Source organism: Grus americana, chromosome 6 (assembly GCF_028858705.1).
Source record: "Grus americana isolate bGruAme1 chromosome 6, bGruAme1.mat, whole genome shotgun sequence".
Taxonomy (NCBI): domain Eukaryota; kingdom Metazoa; phylum Chordata; class Aves; order Gruiformes; family Gruidae; genus Grus; species Grus americana.
This window is the reverse complement of record NC_072857.1, coordinates 34,169,202-34,185,205: the sequence shown is the minus strand read 5'-3', so window position 1 is coordinate 34,185,205 and position 16,004 is coordinate 34,169,202. Positions and strand designations below refer to the sequence as shown.

The following is a 16,004-nucleotide window of genomic DNA, read 5'->3' as shown; positions in this document are numbered from 1 at the left end:
AAAAGCCAAGCTATAGTGATCATTGTTCCTCTGATAGAATTCTACAGTCTTGTCTTCTAAGTATTTCACTTCAGCTGTGCTCTGGGCCTGGTTTTTTGAAATAGCTGTGGATGATTGTAAAGACCTGCGTTTAGCCACGATCGGTGTTTTAAAAATGAGGGATAATTGTTTCTCAGTGGTTTATTTTGATGGAATATGTATTATGCTTAGCCACCTAAGTCAAGATGAATTACAGTTTTATTGGGGGAGTTTACCGGGAGCGTGCTATTCACACAGTGCAGCAGCATACTCAAAGCACATCTTGTTCTGCAGAAAAAGATTTCTTTTATGTAAAATTTGGTTGAAGCTGACATGAACTGAACATGTGTGTTTGACCAGCAGACTTCCCTAATTTTCAGACACATGCTGTATTAGGTACAGAAACTAATTCAATTTTCTGTGAAATATTGAGAGTCTGGATATTTCCACACAGAAAGGGAATGACTGTTATCCCCTGCTCCCCCTTTTCCTCCCTGTCCTACCAGTTGCACATATGTGCAAGAGCTCAGAGGTGCAGTTCAAATCTGCTAGTATGTAGATGAAATAGTAAACTGGGATTTTAAAAAACGCTGTGTCCTCTAGTTAAACTCTCACAGAAGCTAAGCAAGGAAAATCAGTTTGCACGTCTCTTTCCTTACTGTCCCGTTCAGCTGTCTGACCCCTTGCTACTCCATTTGAACTGGGGACAGTGTGTGTTAGTGGAAGAAATCCTAATTTTTACAAGCCCAACCTCAGGGACTGCAAAGCTTCAGAAGGACCATGGAGAAATGTGAATGTCTCACCACCGGCATTTCTGGCGTGCCGTGAGACTGCTTCCCTTGCAGGCTTGTTTAGTGCAGTCAGGCTGGCAGTTCAAGGAAAAGTATGAGCTTCTGACCCAGAATATGGCCACCAAAAAGGTTCAGTGCATATCCGGTGCAGTAAAACCACTGAGTGTAAGGGGCTGGCTGGTTTTAGGCAGTCAGTAGATCAAACATGCAAGTGCTGATTTATCATAGGAAATAAACTACATATAATTAAATATGCTTTTTTAATAAAACAATAGAAAACACTTCCTGTACTTCCCTTCAAGGATATTATGGCCCAGTAAAATTATTATTTTTTTGTAAAGGGAAAAACCCTTTCCCCCAAGAAACTTAAAATCCTTGCAGTGCATGGTACAGCAGACTGATTTGCTGTAGGTCTGCAGGAGGCCCCGCGGTGTCCTGCTGCGTGATTGCATAGGAGCTGCTTGGCTGCTGTGGGTAACCCAGCCTGGTGTGTGGGGCGAGAAATTGCTTTGGTTGCAAACTCCTCTGGTTTGTGCTGTGCCTTGGAAATGGGAGTTACCCGTTCGTGCTAGACCCACGGGCTGAGTATTAGTATAGGTGAATAGGTGAGGAGGTGATGGTTACGTGGCATCGCCCTGGCTGATGTCATGTCAAGGAATGGGACTTGCCAAGGGGGAAGCTAAGCCAAGCTGCTCTTCTGAAAGCTCTTGACATGGAGATATTTGCTTTCCCCCCCTGGCTTGCTTTATGTATATATTCACTTCAGTGGACAACAGGAACGGGCTCCAAAGAAGAGTTCACTATTTTAATTCCCTTCGTTAGGCAAACCAAGTCACGAGTGATACCTGTTGTTTGCCTGCAGCTGCAAGTGTTTATGGTGTGTACAGCTGGCACTGGTGCACATTAGTCCCATTTGGTATGCCCCCGTGGGCTTTCCATGGTTAACAGTTACCAGGACAGGAGACTGACCTGTTGGCTTGGTTATCTGCAGCACCGAAGCTCTGCCTGCTGCTCCGCTCTGCCATCATATGACATTATTTTGGAGGACCTAAGCTTGGACCCATGCCCAGGTCACTCTCCTGACAGTCTACTGGATGTATTTCACTGCTAGCTTATGGGACTGAGCTGTTGAATATGATGTGGACACACTTCCTGGGGCTGGTAGTGTTTGCTAAAGTTTAGAGGGAGGATTTATTTTGCAGTCTGAATCAGAAAGTGGCACGGTCATCCTCAGCTTCAGAGATCCTGTTTTGCACCAGTTGAAGGAAAATAATGCAGCAGCTGGGTCATAGGCTCCTGGTAAAAGGCATTTCTTGTTTTCCATTGTACTAATGTGCAGCTCTAAAGAGATGCCTTAGATGATGTTGAAATAGGCAGAAAATCATAGGCTGTGGTTTTGGCTTTTGTGTACAGTGCTGGGGAAAGACTGCTGTTGGTTTTCAAAAAATTGCATTTTTTTGGACTGCCAATCGGTAAAAAGGAAGTGATCAAAACTGATAAAGCCTCCTGCTCGCTTGGAGGGGAAGTGTGTGCCATCCTGCGAGAGGGAAAAGAATTGAGAATGGACTGGGCTGTGCTGAGCTGTGAGGTTGTGCAGGCATGGTATTTGGGGAGAAGCATTGGCTGGGCCTTTCTGTGGGGAGATTTTTGAGGCAAAGTCCATTGGACATGTCTGAAATCTGCTTCATCCTGAGAAAAACAAGATTTTCAGCAAGAACATTTTCTTCTTTTTGTCCAGACCTCAGAATATTGGCCTAAATCACTCTTCTGCTAAACCTGCAGTGCATATATGAGCATCGGATGGTATATTATTTTCCCAGTCTACTGGAACAGAAAATAAATCTCGCTGGCTTAATATTAGGCTGTGTTTTAAAGTGTTTTACTCTAGAAAATCAACAATGGCTATGTCTGTCCTTTTCCCCCTCCTGTCCCCTTACTTTTCCTGCCATAAATTATGGCTGCTTCTTACAAATCAAATGGGCTGATTTACACAGCTTCAGGCTTTATTCTGCATCTATTAATGCCACAGTTGCTAACGTGAGTAACAAAGTGGGGGAGCATGCACAGGAGGTACCCTTCTGTGTGTATTAGCCACATAGTATTGTTGATAAAACAGGTCTCTGCTCCCCAGGAAAATAAAATTGGAGAATATGAATAGGAGAAAAGGCTTTCCATCTGTCTTAGCACGTCTCTTTATCCTGGTGTTTAAACCTGTTTTATTTTTTTCCTGATTGGCATTTTTCAAAGAGCAGCTGCTTGCCTGTGAAGGTCTATCCTAGCCGATGCTCCATCAATTTAGCTGTTAGTTTATTCACTCCAATGGCAGGCTAATCAACCTTTTCTTTTCAAGTGTGTCAAAGTCCTGAACATGAGACAGTTTGTAATTATGGAAAATGGGAGTACACTTTTTATCCTTAGGGCAATTAGATTAAATGATTCTGCACTATGAGCTAATACTATAAATAATCTCTTACGGTTATTTTTCCTGAATGGCGAATTTTCCACTGAGCTTGAATGGGCGGGGGGAACATATATAGCAAATAGTGATGATTTACAACGTAAAACCGCAAAGCACTTTATAAAATGTGCTTCCACTGTTCATAGCTCAGGTTGCTAGGAATTTTTGTACCCAAACAAACTGTGATTCTGTGGTTCTGATATTTTCCCACTGCGTGTTGTGAGAGGAGGAAATCATTTGTTTGCTGTTACCCTGTTACAGAGCACTTCTGTGCATTCAGGAAAAGAAAAAGAACTTAAATGATGCTCTTAATTAAACTTGAAAGAATTAATATAAATTACATTTTATGTAAAATTTACATTGAAAATGTATGTACAATTTACATTTTCGTGCTGTCTCTTTTAGTCTAGCGTGGTAGGTAGTCTTTGATAAGCACTGACTTCTAGTATCCTGCCAGTGTGTTTAAACACAGCTGACCAGAAATGAAGTGGTACAGGGCTCTGCTTCCTGAGGAATTGGAATGCTCAAGAGAGGTTTTCTTAATTTCCTTTGAAAGTAGCAAGTGACTTGACAGTTGCAAGCCAAGATTAAGCAATAGGTGTTTTTAAATGGAGACTGAGACTCTCAGAATCAAAGCAACAATCAGTGAAGATGGGATGAAGGGAATTGACTCTATTAGTCCATGAGAAAAGCAATTGGAGAAAAGCAATTGGAGGGAGTTTAAGATAGTGTTAAGTAATTACTGTTAATTGAGAATGCTAAGGGAAATGAGAGGAAGAATGAAAATGACAGCAGAAAGAAGTACAATAGCTGGCAAATACTCATCCTTGTGGTTTTAGCTTAAAGGAAGAAGGTGGTAGAAGAGCTGCTCTTGTGAGCTGAATTTATGACAATAAGACCAAGGTTTTTACCCTGGTGTAATTGCGGGTGCGATCTTGAGCGTTCAAATGAAGCGCTAGCAGTTGAAGTCCATTTCGGGGTGAGTGGTTGGAAACCTTGCTCTGTCTTTTCCTGACCCCAGTGTTCTGTTAGAGCACAGAGATGCTGTTGTGCTGCTGAAAATTGCTGGAGCCCTTTGGAAATCCCCCTTGGAGGCCTATTTGCCGTTTCCCTTTGTTAGAATTTTTGAGTTAGGACTCTGAGAGAGATCTGGCCATCTGGAGCTATGTGGCTGAAAAAGCTGTGCTATAAAAAAGCAGAGCCTTCTTACTGAGCTAGGTGTGGGTAGTGTTTTGATTTCAAATTGCTTCTATACTTAAATCTCAGCTAAAAGAGAACTCCAATAAATATTTCTGTGTTTGTTGTGGTAGGAGAATGTCGTCTTCTTTCATGAAAACCTAAAAATCAAAGGAGAGCTTATTATAAGGTATGGTAAATGACACTGCTGACACACTCACCAGCTAATTCAAAACACATGGTTTATAACTGCTTTTTAAACTACAAGCTATTCTAAAATTTTACTTAGGCTCTGTAATTGTGAGGTGGCTCAAAGAGTGGTATGTGGTTTAAACCTATAGTTGCAAATAGTGACTTTACAGAGCCGTGCCTCTTAACGTTGCTAAAAGAATAGAAGGATTCTTCATGGTCTACAGATCATTAAAATGTGTTAAACTAAAATGACCTTAAATTATTTGATGTGTTTGTAACAAATAGGGAACAGCATGAAATTATATTTTTGGAACAAATAGAGTTTGAACCAAAAGACTCAAAGTCTGTTTTTTTTATTTTTATTGCAAAACTAGAGGGCTGTAATACATAGGAGGGACTGTAAGGTGTAATGGTGTGCCGTGAAAGTCGAAATGACAAATGAATAGATCTATCTTTTTCTTTGAGATAAAGATCTTTGTTCAGGCTCTCACATACATGTGTCTAATGCTGTTTATGCAATGCCAGGAAGACAAAGAAATCTTAGTTATTTAAATACACTCTTGGTTATGCCTTCTCCAGTTGAATTGTTGGAGCAGTGGTTGAAATGTCAGAGGTAGATTTTAGAACACTTCTACTAGGCAACTTTTGATAAGTACGTACGCAAAGCTGCTTTTGAAATGAGTTGACTTATTTTTTCTTTTGTCTGTAGTAGATAACATTTGATATTCTTGTGAAGTATTAGGCTTTGCTGGGTTGTGTAGATTGGAGGCAAAGGTAATGTATGCCAAGCGTCTCTGACTAGATTGGCTAAAACCAGAACTGGATGAAATCCCACTCTTTTCTCCAACTTCAGAGGTGTCATTGCAGTATTAGACTCTCAATTTCTCTGCTGGGGGAGGAGAAAAAGCGTGATTTGGTGTTTTTAACTATGCAGTGCAGGCAGAGTTAAATACATCAAGCAGTAAAATATATTTTGACAGGGGCTGTTGGGAAACTAAAACTCAGTGTATTAGAAAAGATGAATGGTTACTAAGCTGATTAACTCATAACTCAGTATATCAACAGAGAGAATACTTTCTCTGTGCTTGATGCCGATTTCATTTTCTGGTGTGAAACTACTGCCAAGTAAGTTGCTTCAGCAGTGAAATACTAGCTAGTTGACGGCTGAGACTGTTCGAAGGACAGCAGGCATGGAAAGAGCCATCCAGTCTGTAGGTTCAAAAAGCATCTCAGAGTCTTACCTTCCCGCTGAAAGCTGGTTTCCTGAATCAAACCCATGGAAACCATGGCACTAGTATTAACGTGCTCTCACACGGCCCATGAATGCTCAGTGCAGTTTTATTTCTTTCCTCTTCATCCTACTGGGTTTTTTTTCCTTGCAAAAAGGAACATAATGTGTGCTGGAATAAGCTTTTCTGAGTGCCGCACATTGTACTCTTCAGTTTACAATTATATCTGCAGCAGTGTTCGACAAATATTATTCATTTCCTAAATATGTCCTGTAAGAGAGTCTGGTAAAGTGTTATTGCTACTGTAGTTTGGATTCCAGACAGTAAAGTGGATGCCAGAAATTGTGTCATGGTCTCTCAGCAGCAGAATTTTTTTTTTTTTTTTTTTTTGCTAGTTCTCCAGCATGTTGGCCTCATCACAAATTGACTTTGTTGTAATGCTAAAAACATTACAGTCTGCTACTTTCTCGTAAACACATTTTCACCTCCAGTTGAACTACTGAGTTCAAATGCTTCAATCACCATAGCAGTATTAAGTTTTGAGAGATCAGTTCTTAATTCAGGTTCAATGGTACGTGTTTCAAAAGGAGTTAATGACCTTTGATCGTGGTTGTTAAGTGGATGGCCCAACCATCTGTGCAGAGAGAAGAATTGTAATTTAGTGCCTTAGGCCATGTAAGTTGGTGAGAAAAGCGGTGAGAGGGACGGAGCCCTGGGCTGGTCCTGCAACTGGACAAGCAGGGGTGCTGCAGGAGAGAGGAGGACAGGAGGGACACTGAGGAAGGAATCGATGACATGAGCATCATTGGCAGGAACCTGCGGCGATTGTACATTTTATGTTGATCTGAGAGTTCGTTTCTATTTTTCATACATGATTGCTTACTGTAAATAGCAAACAATATCCACTTTTAAGTACATACAAACACTAAATATTTTACTAGGTGCAGTAATCTAACAAAGCTCTTGATCTGTTGAATGGATGTTTATTTCATGTAAAAATATGCTGTGTTTGGCTAGTAGACATTTTCTTCTTGTGTCATGCAAGTGTGCCTTTTTATTTGGATTTTGCTTTTATGTCCTTTTTTTAGATACTACTTGCTCAAGTTTTTCCAAGGGGTTCTAATGCTCAGTTCCCAGAGTCCTTTATTCCATAAACTGAAAAATGCAGTTGAAATATATTACTCTTTCTCTGTGTCAAAATTACTATAAAGAAAACTAAATATAAGGAATACATCTGCATTTCTCCAAAATATATGTTGCTGCATAGCAACAAAGCACATCTGGATTCCAATTGCAGTCTTGTATTTTCAGGGTCATGATGTTCTGAGCTCCATGGAAAGACATTTTTGGTACAGGAAAGCTGTTGATTCTTACTATATTCTTTAATTTCACCACGTGACATCACCCATACTGATTTAAGAACACACTGGGAAACACTTCTGCATATTTATGCAAAAGTCCAGCAATACCTGAATGCTTAAAATGCTCGATATTTTATAAGGTTCTGAGATTTCTTCACACTTTTCAGAGTAGAAATTGCAGCTTATGGTTTTGTTAGTGCTCAGGATTCTCCTGTTTCCTTTTTCTTCAGTGTCTTCAGACAGAACATGTCCTGTTGATGCATTGACATTTTGTTCAATGAAGCATGCTACCTAAATTTCCCTGAAATTTTGTGAGTTTGTTTTGACCTTGCTGTCTTTAGAAAAACTTTGCGATTATGCTTGCTTGTTCCTGGAGAAAGTCTAAATAAGCCACTGAGAAAAAGTATCCGTTTTGTTTCTGTGGGTCTTTATATTCTGAAAAGTGAATGCTTCACCACCTACAGAACATTAGCACTTGGGGGTTGTTTGGCTTTTTTCTCCCCTGCCTGGATATGAAGGACAAATTGTAGTTATTGTTGATGTTTGTTTTAGCTAATTCTCAATTGACTCTCTGTTACTTTGCAGCTTTGCTCTGTCAGATGAAGCATACAGATCTTTAAGGGACCAGGATAAAGACCAGTGTATCCTTATTACAGGGGAGAGTGGAGCTGGAAAAACAGGTAATAAGCAGTTTTGATCTTATTCAAAAACATTCGGAGTTATTCAGAGTCTTGCAAAGTGATGCTAGAGTCTGTCAGAGTTAAGAGATACCAGTATCTTTCTATGTCTGGCAATTGCAGAAAATGAATGCTGTCACGCTTGTTGCTATAGGTGTGAACTTAGACAAACTAGTGTTTTTTCACATTGTCACCATGATGTGTGTTTAATACAGTATCCTCATCAGTATGCAAAGTCATACTAAAGTAATGCAGGTTTGTGACAGAGCATTGCAAGGGCCAGAAAACTTTTAGACTGTCCCTGTGGGAAACATGGAGACAGAGAAAACTGAATGCTCTTGGTCTTCTAGACTGGAAGACAATCCTTTGATACTTTTGCATGTCTTTTAATAAATACATATGCTTAAACTGGATTGTGTCTTTTATCCAAGGAAAATAAAGAATAGTAGCCAATTACTTTGAATATTTCATCAGTCTTTGCATGCTGTGCTCAGCTGCAATTCTAAGGTTGGCTTGTGTACCAGAACACTGTGTTTCTCAGGAAAAGCTGAAATTGCCTTGAAAATGACTGCTGATTTTTAAACTGGAGTGGTAGAAATCAAGCGAGGATTGCATAACTGCAGAACATTTTAGGTAGACCTTAAAAAAGAAAGAAGCCAGTTATTTTCTGAAATAATTTAAAACTGAGGTGACTTGCAAAAGACACAGCGGGTAGGAACACATACATCTGTTTCTATGTAATTTAAGAGATTTTTCCTTTGAATCTGAGAAAATGTGGAGCTTTGTATGCTTATACTGAGCAAGACAAAGTGGGTAACGACTTAAAGTGCTTTCCAAGCCTTTTGTCAAAATGTGAAGTGTAGGCTTCATCTTTGTTTTTCTTTGTCTCATTAGTGGCATCTAATTGAGAGGTCTTGAAATATTGTAATTATAATCCTATTTTCAGTTCAGTAACATGAAAACACATGTGTGTTCAGTAAAAGAGTATATTAAAACAATCAAGTTCTTATTAATATGATTGTTAGGGATCCTGTCTAGGAGTTCAGACTTTAGAAAGGAGTTCTGTACTGGTATTGTTTAATGTCTTGATTTTCTCAGGAACTATGAATTATCAAGCACCTCATACAACTGAGGTCCAGCTTTTATTCATTTATTTTTTCAGTTGAAAGGTGTAGCAGTGGTTGAGTTTGTGAACTTCTCTGTTTGTAGAGAATATTCTGGTAAATTCAGATTTGTATAGAGATTTTGACTGTTCTTTAATTTTCATAGCCATATGGAGGATAATATGAATTATTCCTTCTTTATAAAAGTAAGTACAGAATAACATAGGGTTTGAAATTCAAGTCAATAATCAACTCCGAATCTGTGCTATTCTCTCGCTAATATTTGATGTAACTGCTGTTGCTGAAATGGGGCTATTAGGTGAGAAGTCTGCAGGTTTCCATTGGGGGGGGGAAAAAAAAAAAGGGACAAGGAGGAAGTTGAGGAAATGAACCTGTTAGTACAGATCCTATATAACTCTGTTTTAGATTTTTGGTAGCCAGAACATTTGGCATATTTGGGCAAGAAGAATTGAAACTGAACAGCCATCAGTTGGGGTTTTTTAATTTACTTCAAATTTTATTCTTGTTTCACTGCATGTTTTTATTGGTAATCAATAGCAACATTGTGCAAGAAAACATGGTGCATTGCTAGAATGAGTGTTGTATTTAAATGTTTTTTGAGGTTGAGGTGATGATTCCCTTCCTGGTATCTTTAATGGACCAAACAGAGTTTCCTAATAAAAGAAAGGGGTTTTATTTTCTTTCGGTGGTGTCCAAAGCCTATCTTTAAGCCATTGTATGTATTCTTAATGCCTATTATTTTATAATAGCTTATTTGCTGTTTCAGTGCTTTCTTCTCTCATTGATTGAGCTCTCCTTAAAGTTGTTGACTGTTTCAGGAAATATTTCAAATCAAATAATTTGGTAATTCCAAGCTCTGAAGTGAACGGATTCTTACAATGAGAGCTGGGTTCAAGGCGCAGTTAAAGATCATGGGAGGCCTTATGGCCACGTGTATAGTTACTGCTCCTTGCTTGCTTGCTGTTTTGCAGGCTTGCTCAGTTTTCTCTGCAATATGGGATAGTAATTTAATGCTAGCAAACAAATTTGATTAAATTGGAGTAAAAATCCAAGGGATATCTTCTTGTTTGTCAGTTCTTTCCTGAAATGAAACCCTGAAATTTGTAACAGATCTCTGATGAACAAGTAATGGGTTTTTTATGACCACTGTCTTGAATTGATAGGGTTTCCGGCTGTTAGTAATTACATTGTATATCAGCTGATATTGCATCAAATTTCACTTTCTTGCATCATACTAAACATCACAGACTTTGTTTTATAAACAGAATCCTTTCTCAGCTGCTCTTTGTCCTGACTAGAAAAACCATAAGGGTTGGATGGATTATTTAATATTCATTTCTGTCTGTATACGGGTGATTGACACCCATACGAATCCAGCTCTGAGAGTCCACAAATAGTTCCAGACTTTGTTAAGTACCTTCAAATTAGTATCATTGTTTAAGTGAATGCTTCTCTTCCTTTATTCATTACACTTTGAAACAGACTGCATAATGTTATGTGATGTTGAATTGCAGTTATTCACTTACTTTTAGTGTACTTTAGAGTTGTGATTACATCTGTATGGTGTTACATGTTTACACTTGTGTTACTGTGTATCTCCTGATATAAACTGATTGAATTGTCCATCTCCAAACTGCTCAGGCCCATTTTTTTAAACTAGATTAAAACATTTCCAACATGCCAGCTAGGGATAATGTTCTTTCCTTACTGAATGCCTATTACTCACGCTAAATGAAAAAGTAGCGGGTCATGTGCTATATCCACTGGTGGCATCATCAGCTTGGGAGAGCTCTAGGTATTTAAGGCAATAGAGCTGCTGATGTAATGGCATGGGTCTCATAGCCAGATGAGCTCCTTCCTCATTTCCAGATGGTATAACAGTGTAGAAGAAAACTGAAATGAAATGTGCTTACAGCTCCTATCTGGCATGGTGAAAATATGATGGAGATCAAGTCTGCAAATCATTTTATGGCCTATTTGCCAATACTTATCACTGTTTTATTTTGCTATTCCCCCGCAGAGGCAAGCAAACTTGTCATGTCATATGTAGCTGCTGTGTGTGGAAAAGGGGCAGAGGTTAATCAAGTGAAAGAACAACTTTTGCAGTCAAATCCAGTTCTTGAAGGTAAGAATCTCACAGAGCATGCGCAAGCGTATTACCTCTGTGTGTATCAGTGTTCCTGCTGAGGTTATTGTTTCATTGTTATTTGCTGTCCAAAACCATAGGAGATGCCTTCCGTGAAGACAGCTACAAGATTTTATTCAGTTATGGAAAGCTTTTCTTGAGAAGAAAACTGTTTCCCTCATGAAGGGAAAGCTTAGGAAGTTAGGTCATGTTTCCCAGACTCCTCCTGCTGCTCTCTGAGGGTGTACCCTTTCTTAACCCTGCCTTGATGATGCTTGGCTGTATGAAAAGGCTTAACTTCAGTTCAGTCCCTCTGATTAATTTCCTTCCAAATTATATTATTATAGTCTCTAGTAAACAAACAAGCTCTGTAAAGCATTATTTTTCTTTTAGAAAAAAAAAAAAAGGGTGAAGAAATGATTGTTAGACAAAACGAAGCCAATCCATATGCGTGCCTGTTGTTCCCTGAGACTTATTGTTTCCTGGGTCTGGTGACTCTGTTGGCCCGTCTTCCTGACAATTGCCTTTCCTGCTCTCCCATGAAAGACCTTTTTTTTTTTTTAAATTATTATTTTTATTAGTCATTTTAATTTAAAGACGTTGGCTGCCAGAGACAGGATCGTCATTTTTCCTGGAGATATGATATATGATCCTCAAAGCTTGCAGTTTTGTCCCATTGTCTAGTAATTGCCTTCAGAAGTGCCTTGGTTAGCATTGACTTATTTAGGTCTATTGTGTTGATTCCTGGCTCAGTCTTTCCCACAGTTCTCTAATCTATTATGGAGCTGAGACAAATTCTCATGACTGCTGTACAATAATTTTGCATTATAGCCGGATGATATGCAGTGTTTGTAAGACTGTTGAGTGTCAACATCTTATTTATTGCCTAGCTATCTATATGTATATGCGATGATTTGGAGTCTATGGGGAGCAAGCACTCTACAAGTGACAGCAGGGGGGAAAAATAAAAAAAAAGGGATGAGAATGCAAAAGTGGACTGACAGCAGTGGTGAACTGGATGGGTAAAGTGTAGTCGTTGACTGTACACAAAACAAAAATTGTACGCAAAGACTTGTAAAGAAAGAATAAAATGTTAAAATTTAAGAATAATAAAAATGCTGGATAAGCCTTTCTTTGATGATCAGATATCTTCCACTTAAAGCTGAATGGGGGGATTGCATTCTTCCATTGGTTTGGATTCACAGAGAAGAGCTGTGTTGCTTTTATCAGTGGTTGGGAAGGCAGATTTCAGACGTAGACAGAAATAATATGGGAAGTATGGAAGTTTTTCTTGCCAAAGCTAGATTGTTCCCCGGGGACTGCCAAATGTATTGGATTTCTTGTTGGTTTGTGAATCTTTGTTTTAATGCAAGAGGAACAGACTAAGCTTACAGAAGAGCGCCTTATCATTTTAAGGTATTATTTGTTCTACTTGGTGCGCTGGTAACTGCCTATTTAGCTTTTTGGAAGGCAGGACGCTGGATTATTCTACGAGGCTGCTGAGCAAGCCTCACTGCTTATATACATTTTAGACAGAAATTAAGCATTTGTGGTTAGATTTATTTTTCTTTGGTTATGTAGTTCTGTTTCAGTTCAAGCTGCAGTGCAAGAAAATGACATAAATGTTACATATGCATAATTTATCTTATGGGAATTTTTTTTTTAAACTACAGTTGCTACTGTAAATTAACTTTTAGAAACAATGAACTTAAGGGAAAACTGAGGAATGCTTTTCATGCTTTATAATGGAACATTTGTGCTTGATTCTGTGCAGTTATAAATGACTCTACTGTTCAGCACTGTGTTTAAGAAAATGCAGCTCGGAGATTTGGTTGTTGAAATGATGATTTATTGCAGGGCATAAAGATTTTAAAAACAATTCTTTCACTTATCCTTGGCCTTCAGAAGCAACAAACTTTTCCTTTTGGCTTCAGTTCTTTGATCAAGAAAAAGTCTACTCATGCAAGTTTGTTAAGTCTAAAAGCATGTATTTATTTCTGTCCAAAAAACATTGACTTGACTTGATCTTTGTAAATATATATATGTGCTATATAAATGAATACTGGGATAAATAAAGTCTCCTGTTGTTGGAGTAGGAGTGCTATACTTCATAATGTAGGGGACACTGCCGTTGGACTCAACGTGCTTTGACAATGTGAGATGTTTAGAGCTTGAATTGTCCTCCAGTCTGAGCTCTTGTCCTGCCTGTGTTCTAAGCTAGTGGCTGCCCATCTGAACGTAGCCATGGGAAGTCCTTTCTTGGAGAGTTTTCATTGTCAGAAAACTTGACCTAAAGAAATTAAAACCAAACTATTAAAAAAACTAGTTTAAGTCAAGCTGAAGAGAGTGTCTTAAACTTCTGTTGTAAATCAGACTTATTGCAGCTCATTAACATTCAACTTAAGCTAGGATAAATGTATGGGAATAGTGTAAATAAATCAGTTTCAAAGCATTGATTAAACTGTCCCATGCAAACAATTTTAAAGTGTTATTCTGTAATTTCCTCAGTTCTGGCCTCCATCTTTTACCACCTTCAGTTCTGGGAACCAAGATTCATTTCTTTCTCTGCATTGAAGAGAAAGAAGTATTTCCTATATTTAAAGTTATTTGGGTAATAAAATTTTAAATTTGATGATTCAAACTCCAAGGATATAGGCTTAATCCAGGTGCAGGTTTGTCTTGGAACCATTTCCCCTTGTATGTTTTTCTTTCACTTTTTTAAACAAAGGAAGCGTTGAGACGAAACTTCTTTGGGCTTCCAGAGGTGTTTTCTCATTTCTGATCATGTCTGTCACACTCCATCAGTCCTCAGTGACTGATAACCATACAAAGAACAGGGTATTTTTTCTCAGAAGTCTGTGATTCCTTTAAATATATAAACAGTCATAGATATTTTAGCATTTAAATATTTTTTTACCGATAGATTTGTCATATTTGTTTTTCTGTTTTCTCCAGCTTTTGGAAATGCCAAAACTGTGAGGAATGATAACTCCTCTAGATTCGTAAGTATTTTCTTCAAAGCTGAATTTGAATTCCTTTTAGGGGAGCATGTTATGTCGTTGATTATTTCTGTTTTACCTTGTATCAGCCATCAAGGAATCTGTAAGGATGGAGTAAATAATTTGGAGAGAGAACTTTCTTGTAGTTGTCTGAGGACTGTGGTATTTGGAGAAGGCAAATACCTTCAGCAGCAATCAGTATTTCATTTTGTACATTCGAGCATGTTCTTCCCCAATGTGTGCATTATTAGAGGTCACTCTTCTTTTTAAACGATGTTTCACCTCCTTGTCAGAAATCTTGTTGGTTTCTGATGTGGCCATAGAGTTCTACTGAGAATCAAAGTAAAGGCTAAAAAAAACCCAGCCAAACAAAAAATAAATTAGGATGTGACAGTCTGTGACCGGATGAAAACACAATTGCAGCGCAGCTGGATTCTTTAATTTTCTGGCACTGGTGGCTTTAATGTCAGCAACCATGTGCGTGGCAACTGGTCTGCTTAGCAGGTCGATCTTTCTGCATGATCTTGTTTTCCATCTGTATGTATACATTTTATTTTTAAAATTACTACTTCAGGTTCTCTTTTTCTTTCTATGAAGTTTTAAACTGTATTTACAACTTTAGTTTTAATACAAACATTTGTACTGTTACTTTTTTCTAATATTCTTTATAATCAACTGGTCGAATTCGGGCTTTTTTAGCATGAAACTGAATGTGAAATTATAGGAATTGACAATTGGCTTCCCTCAAAAAAAAAAGGTTGAAGCTGAAGTTGAGAGATTCAGAAGTGTGAGTACTCATCATAGTTTCTCCTGCTAAAATCGGAAGACTGAATGCAACTTTGTAATTTGCTCACTTGTGTGCAGAAGCATAATACTGTGAGATGTGTAAAGCAGACAACAGAAATTAATACGCTGGTATTAATTATTTTAATTATTAATTAATTAAATTAATGGTGCATTGTGAGTAAAAGCAAATGGATAAAAGCTTGGGATGTTGTGACATTGGAGAGTGGCTTTTTTTCCACATGAGAGACTTGTCTCCCCTTGCCTTCTCATTTTTGAGAGTTGGTGATACTGTTCCATGTGGCTATGAATGCCCCTTCTGCAGTTATCATTGCCCCGCTTCTCAGCAGAGCAAAGGGTCTTCATCACACAGGCAGGGCCAAAATTTGAGACACCATAGAAAACTTTTTTGGATAGAAAGGGTAGAAAAAAATGCAACTGTCAGAAATGACGTACTACAGAAAGGAGGAGGAGACAGCAAAGAGGAGAAGAGGTGCCATTTGCAAACAGAAGTCTTTTCAGGACAAAGTGCAAGCAACTACTATTTTGCCTTTCAAGTCCTTGCTTATAAACACAAAGCTAAAAATACTTTTGGAAACATCCAGCTGGCCCACTCCTTGGGAAATTAAAATTTAATTATCTGATTTAATTCTTTATCTCAGAAATTTGAATCAGCTCAGAATTAACTTCAAACAAGAAAGTACAAGTACTGTCCTGTCTAGCCTGCCTCAGCTGCCAGCAAGGAGAAGAATAGAGTTTAAATAGTCAAGCCAATCTTGACAAAATACTCAGTAAATTAGAAAATAACTTTGAGGGAGTCTATGTAAAGGTGCTTGTTTTTTTATGTTCTGTAATTAAAATCAAGAGAGAAAGAAAAAAAGAAAACTTCATAAATGCAGTCAATAAGGAAGTATAAACACAAGGCTTCTCTTTTCAATAGGCTTTGTCCTCTGTTAAGTAAGTACCAGAGGGTGGTGAGATCATTTCTGTGCATGGTTTGCAGAACTTGGTCGAATTACTATCAAAAGTTTTTATCTTTCTAAACTTCCTTGCCAATGTGAGTTGCGCTGC

At 38.3% G+C, this 16,004-nt stretch overlaps 1 protein-coding gene across 4 annotated transcripts in view; it reads left to right on the top strand.

Moving 5' to 3' along the window:
* The window catches only part of MYO1B (myosin IB), a 114,168-nt gene that overhangs the window by 42,034 nt on the left and 56,130 nt on the right, over window positions 1-16,004 (top strand). For all 4 annotated transcript variants that reach the window (XM_054829868.1, XM_054829867.1, XM_054829865.1 and 1 more), the window contains exons 4-6: window positions 7,811-7,905; window positions 11,047-11,151; window positions 14,107-14,153. In XM_054829868.1, the coding sequence (XP_054685843.1) occupies window positions 7,811-7,905; window positions 11,047-11,151; window positions 14,107-14,153 (247 nt within the window). The remainder of the gene's footprint in view (window positions 1-7,810; window positions 7,906-11,046; window positions 11,152-14,106; window positions 14,154-16,004) is intronic.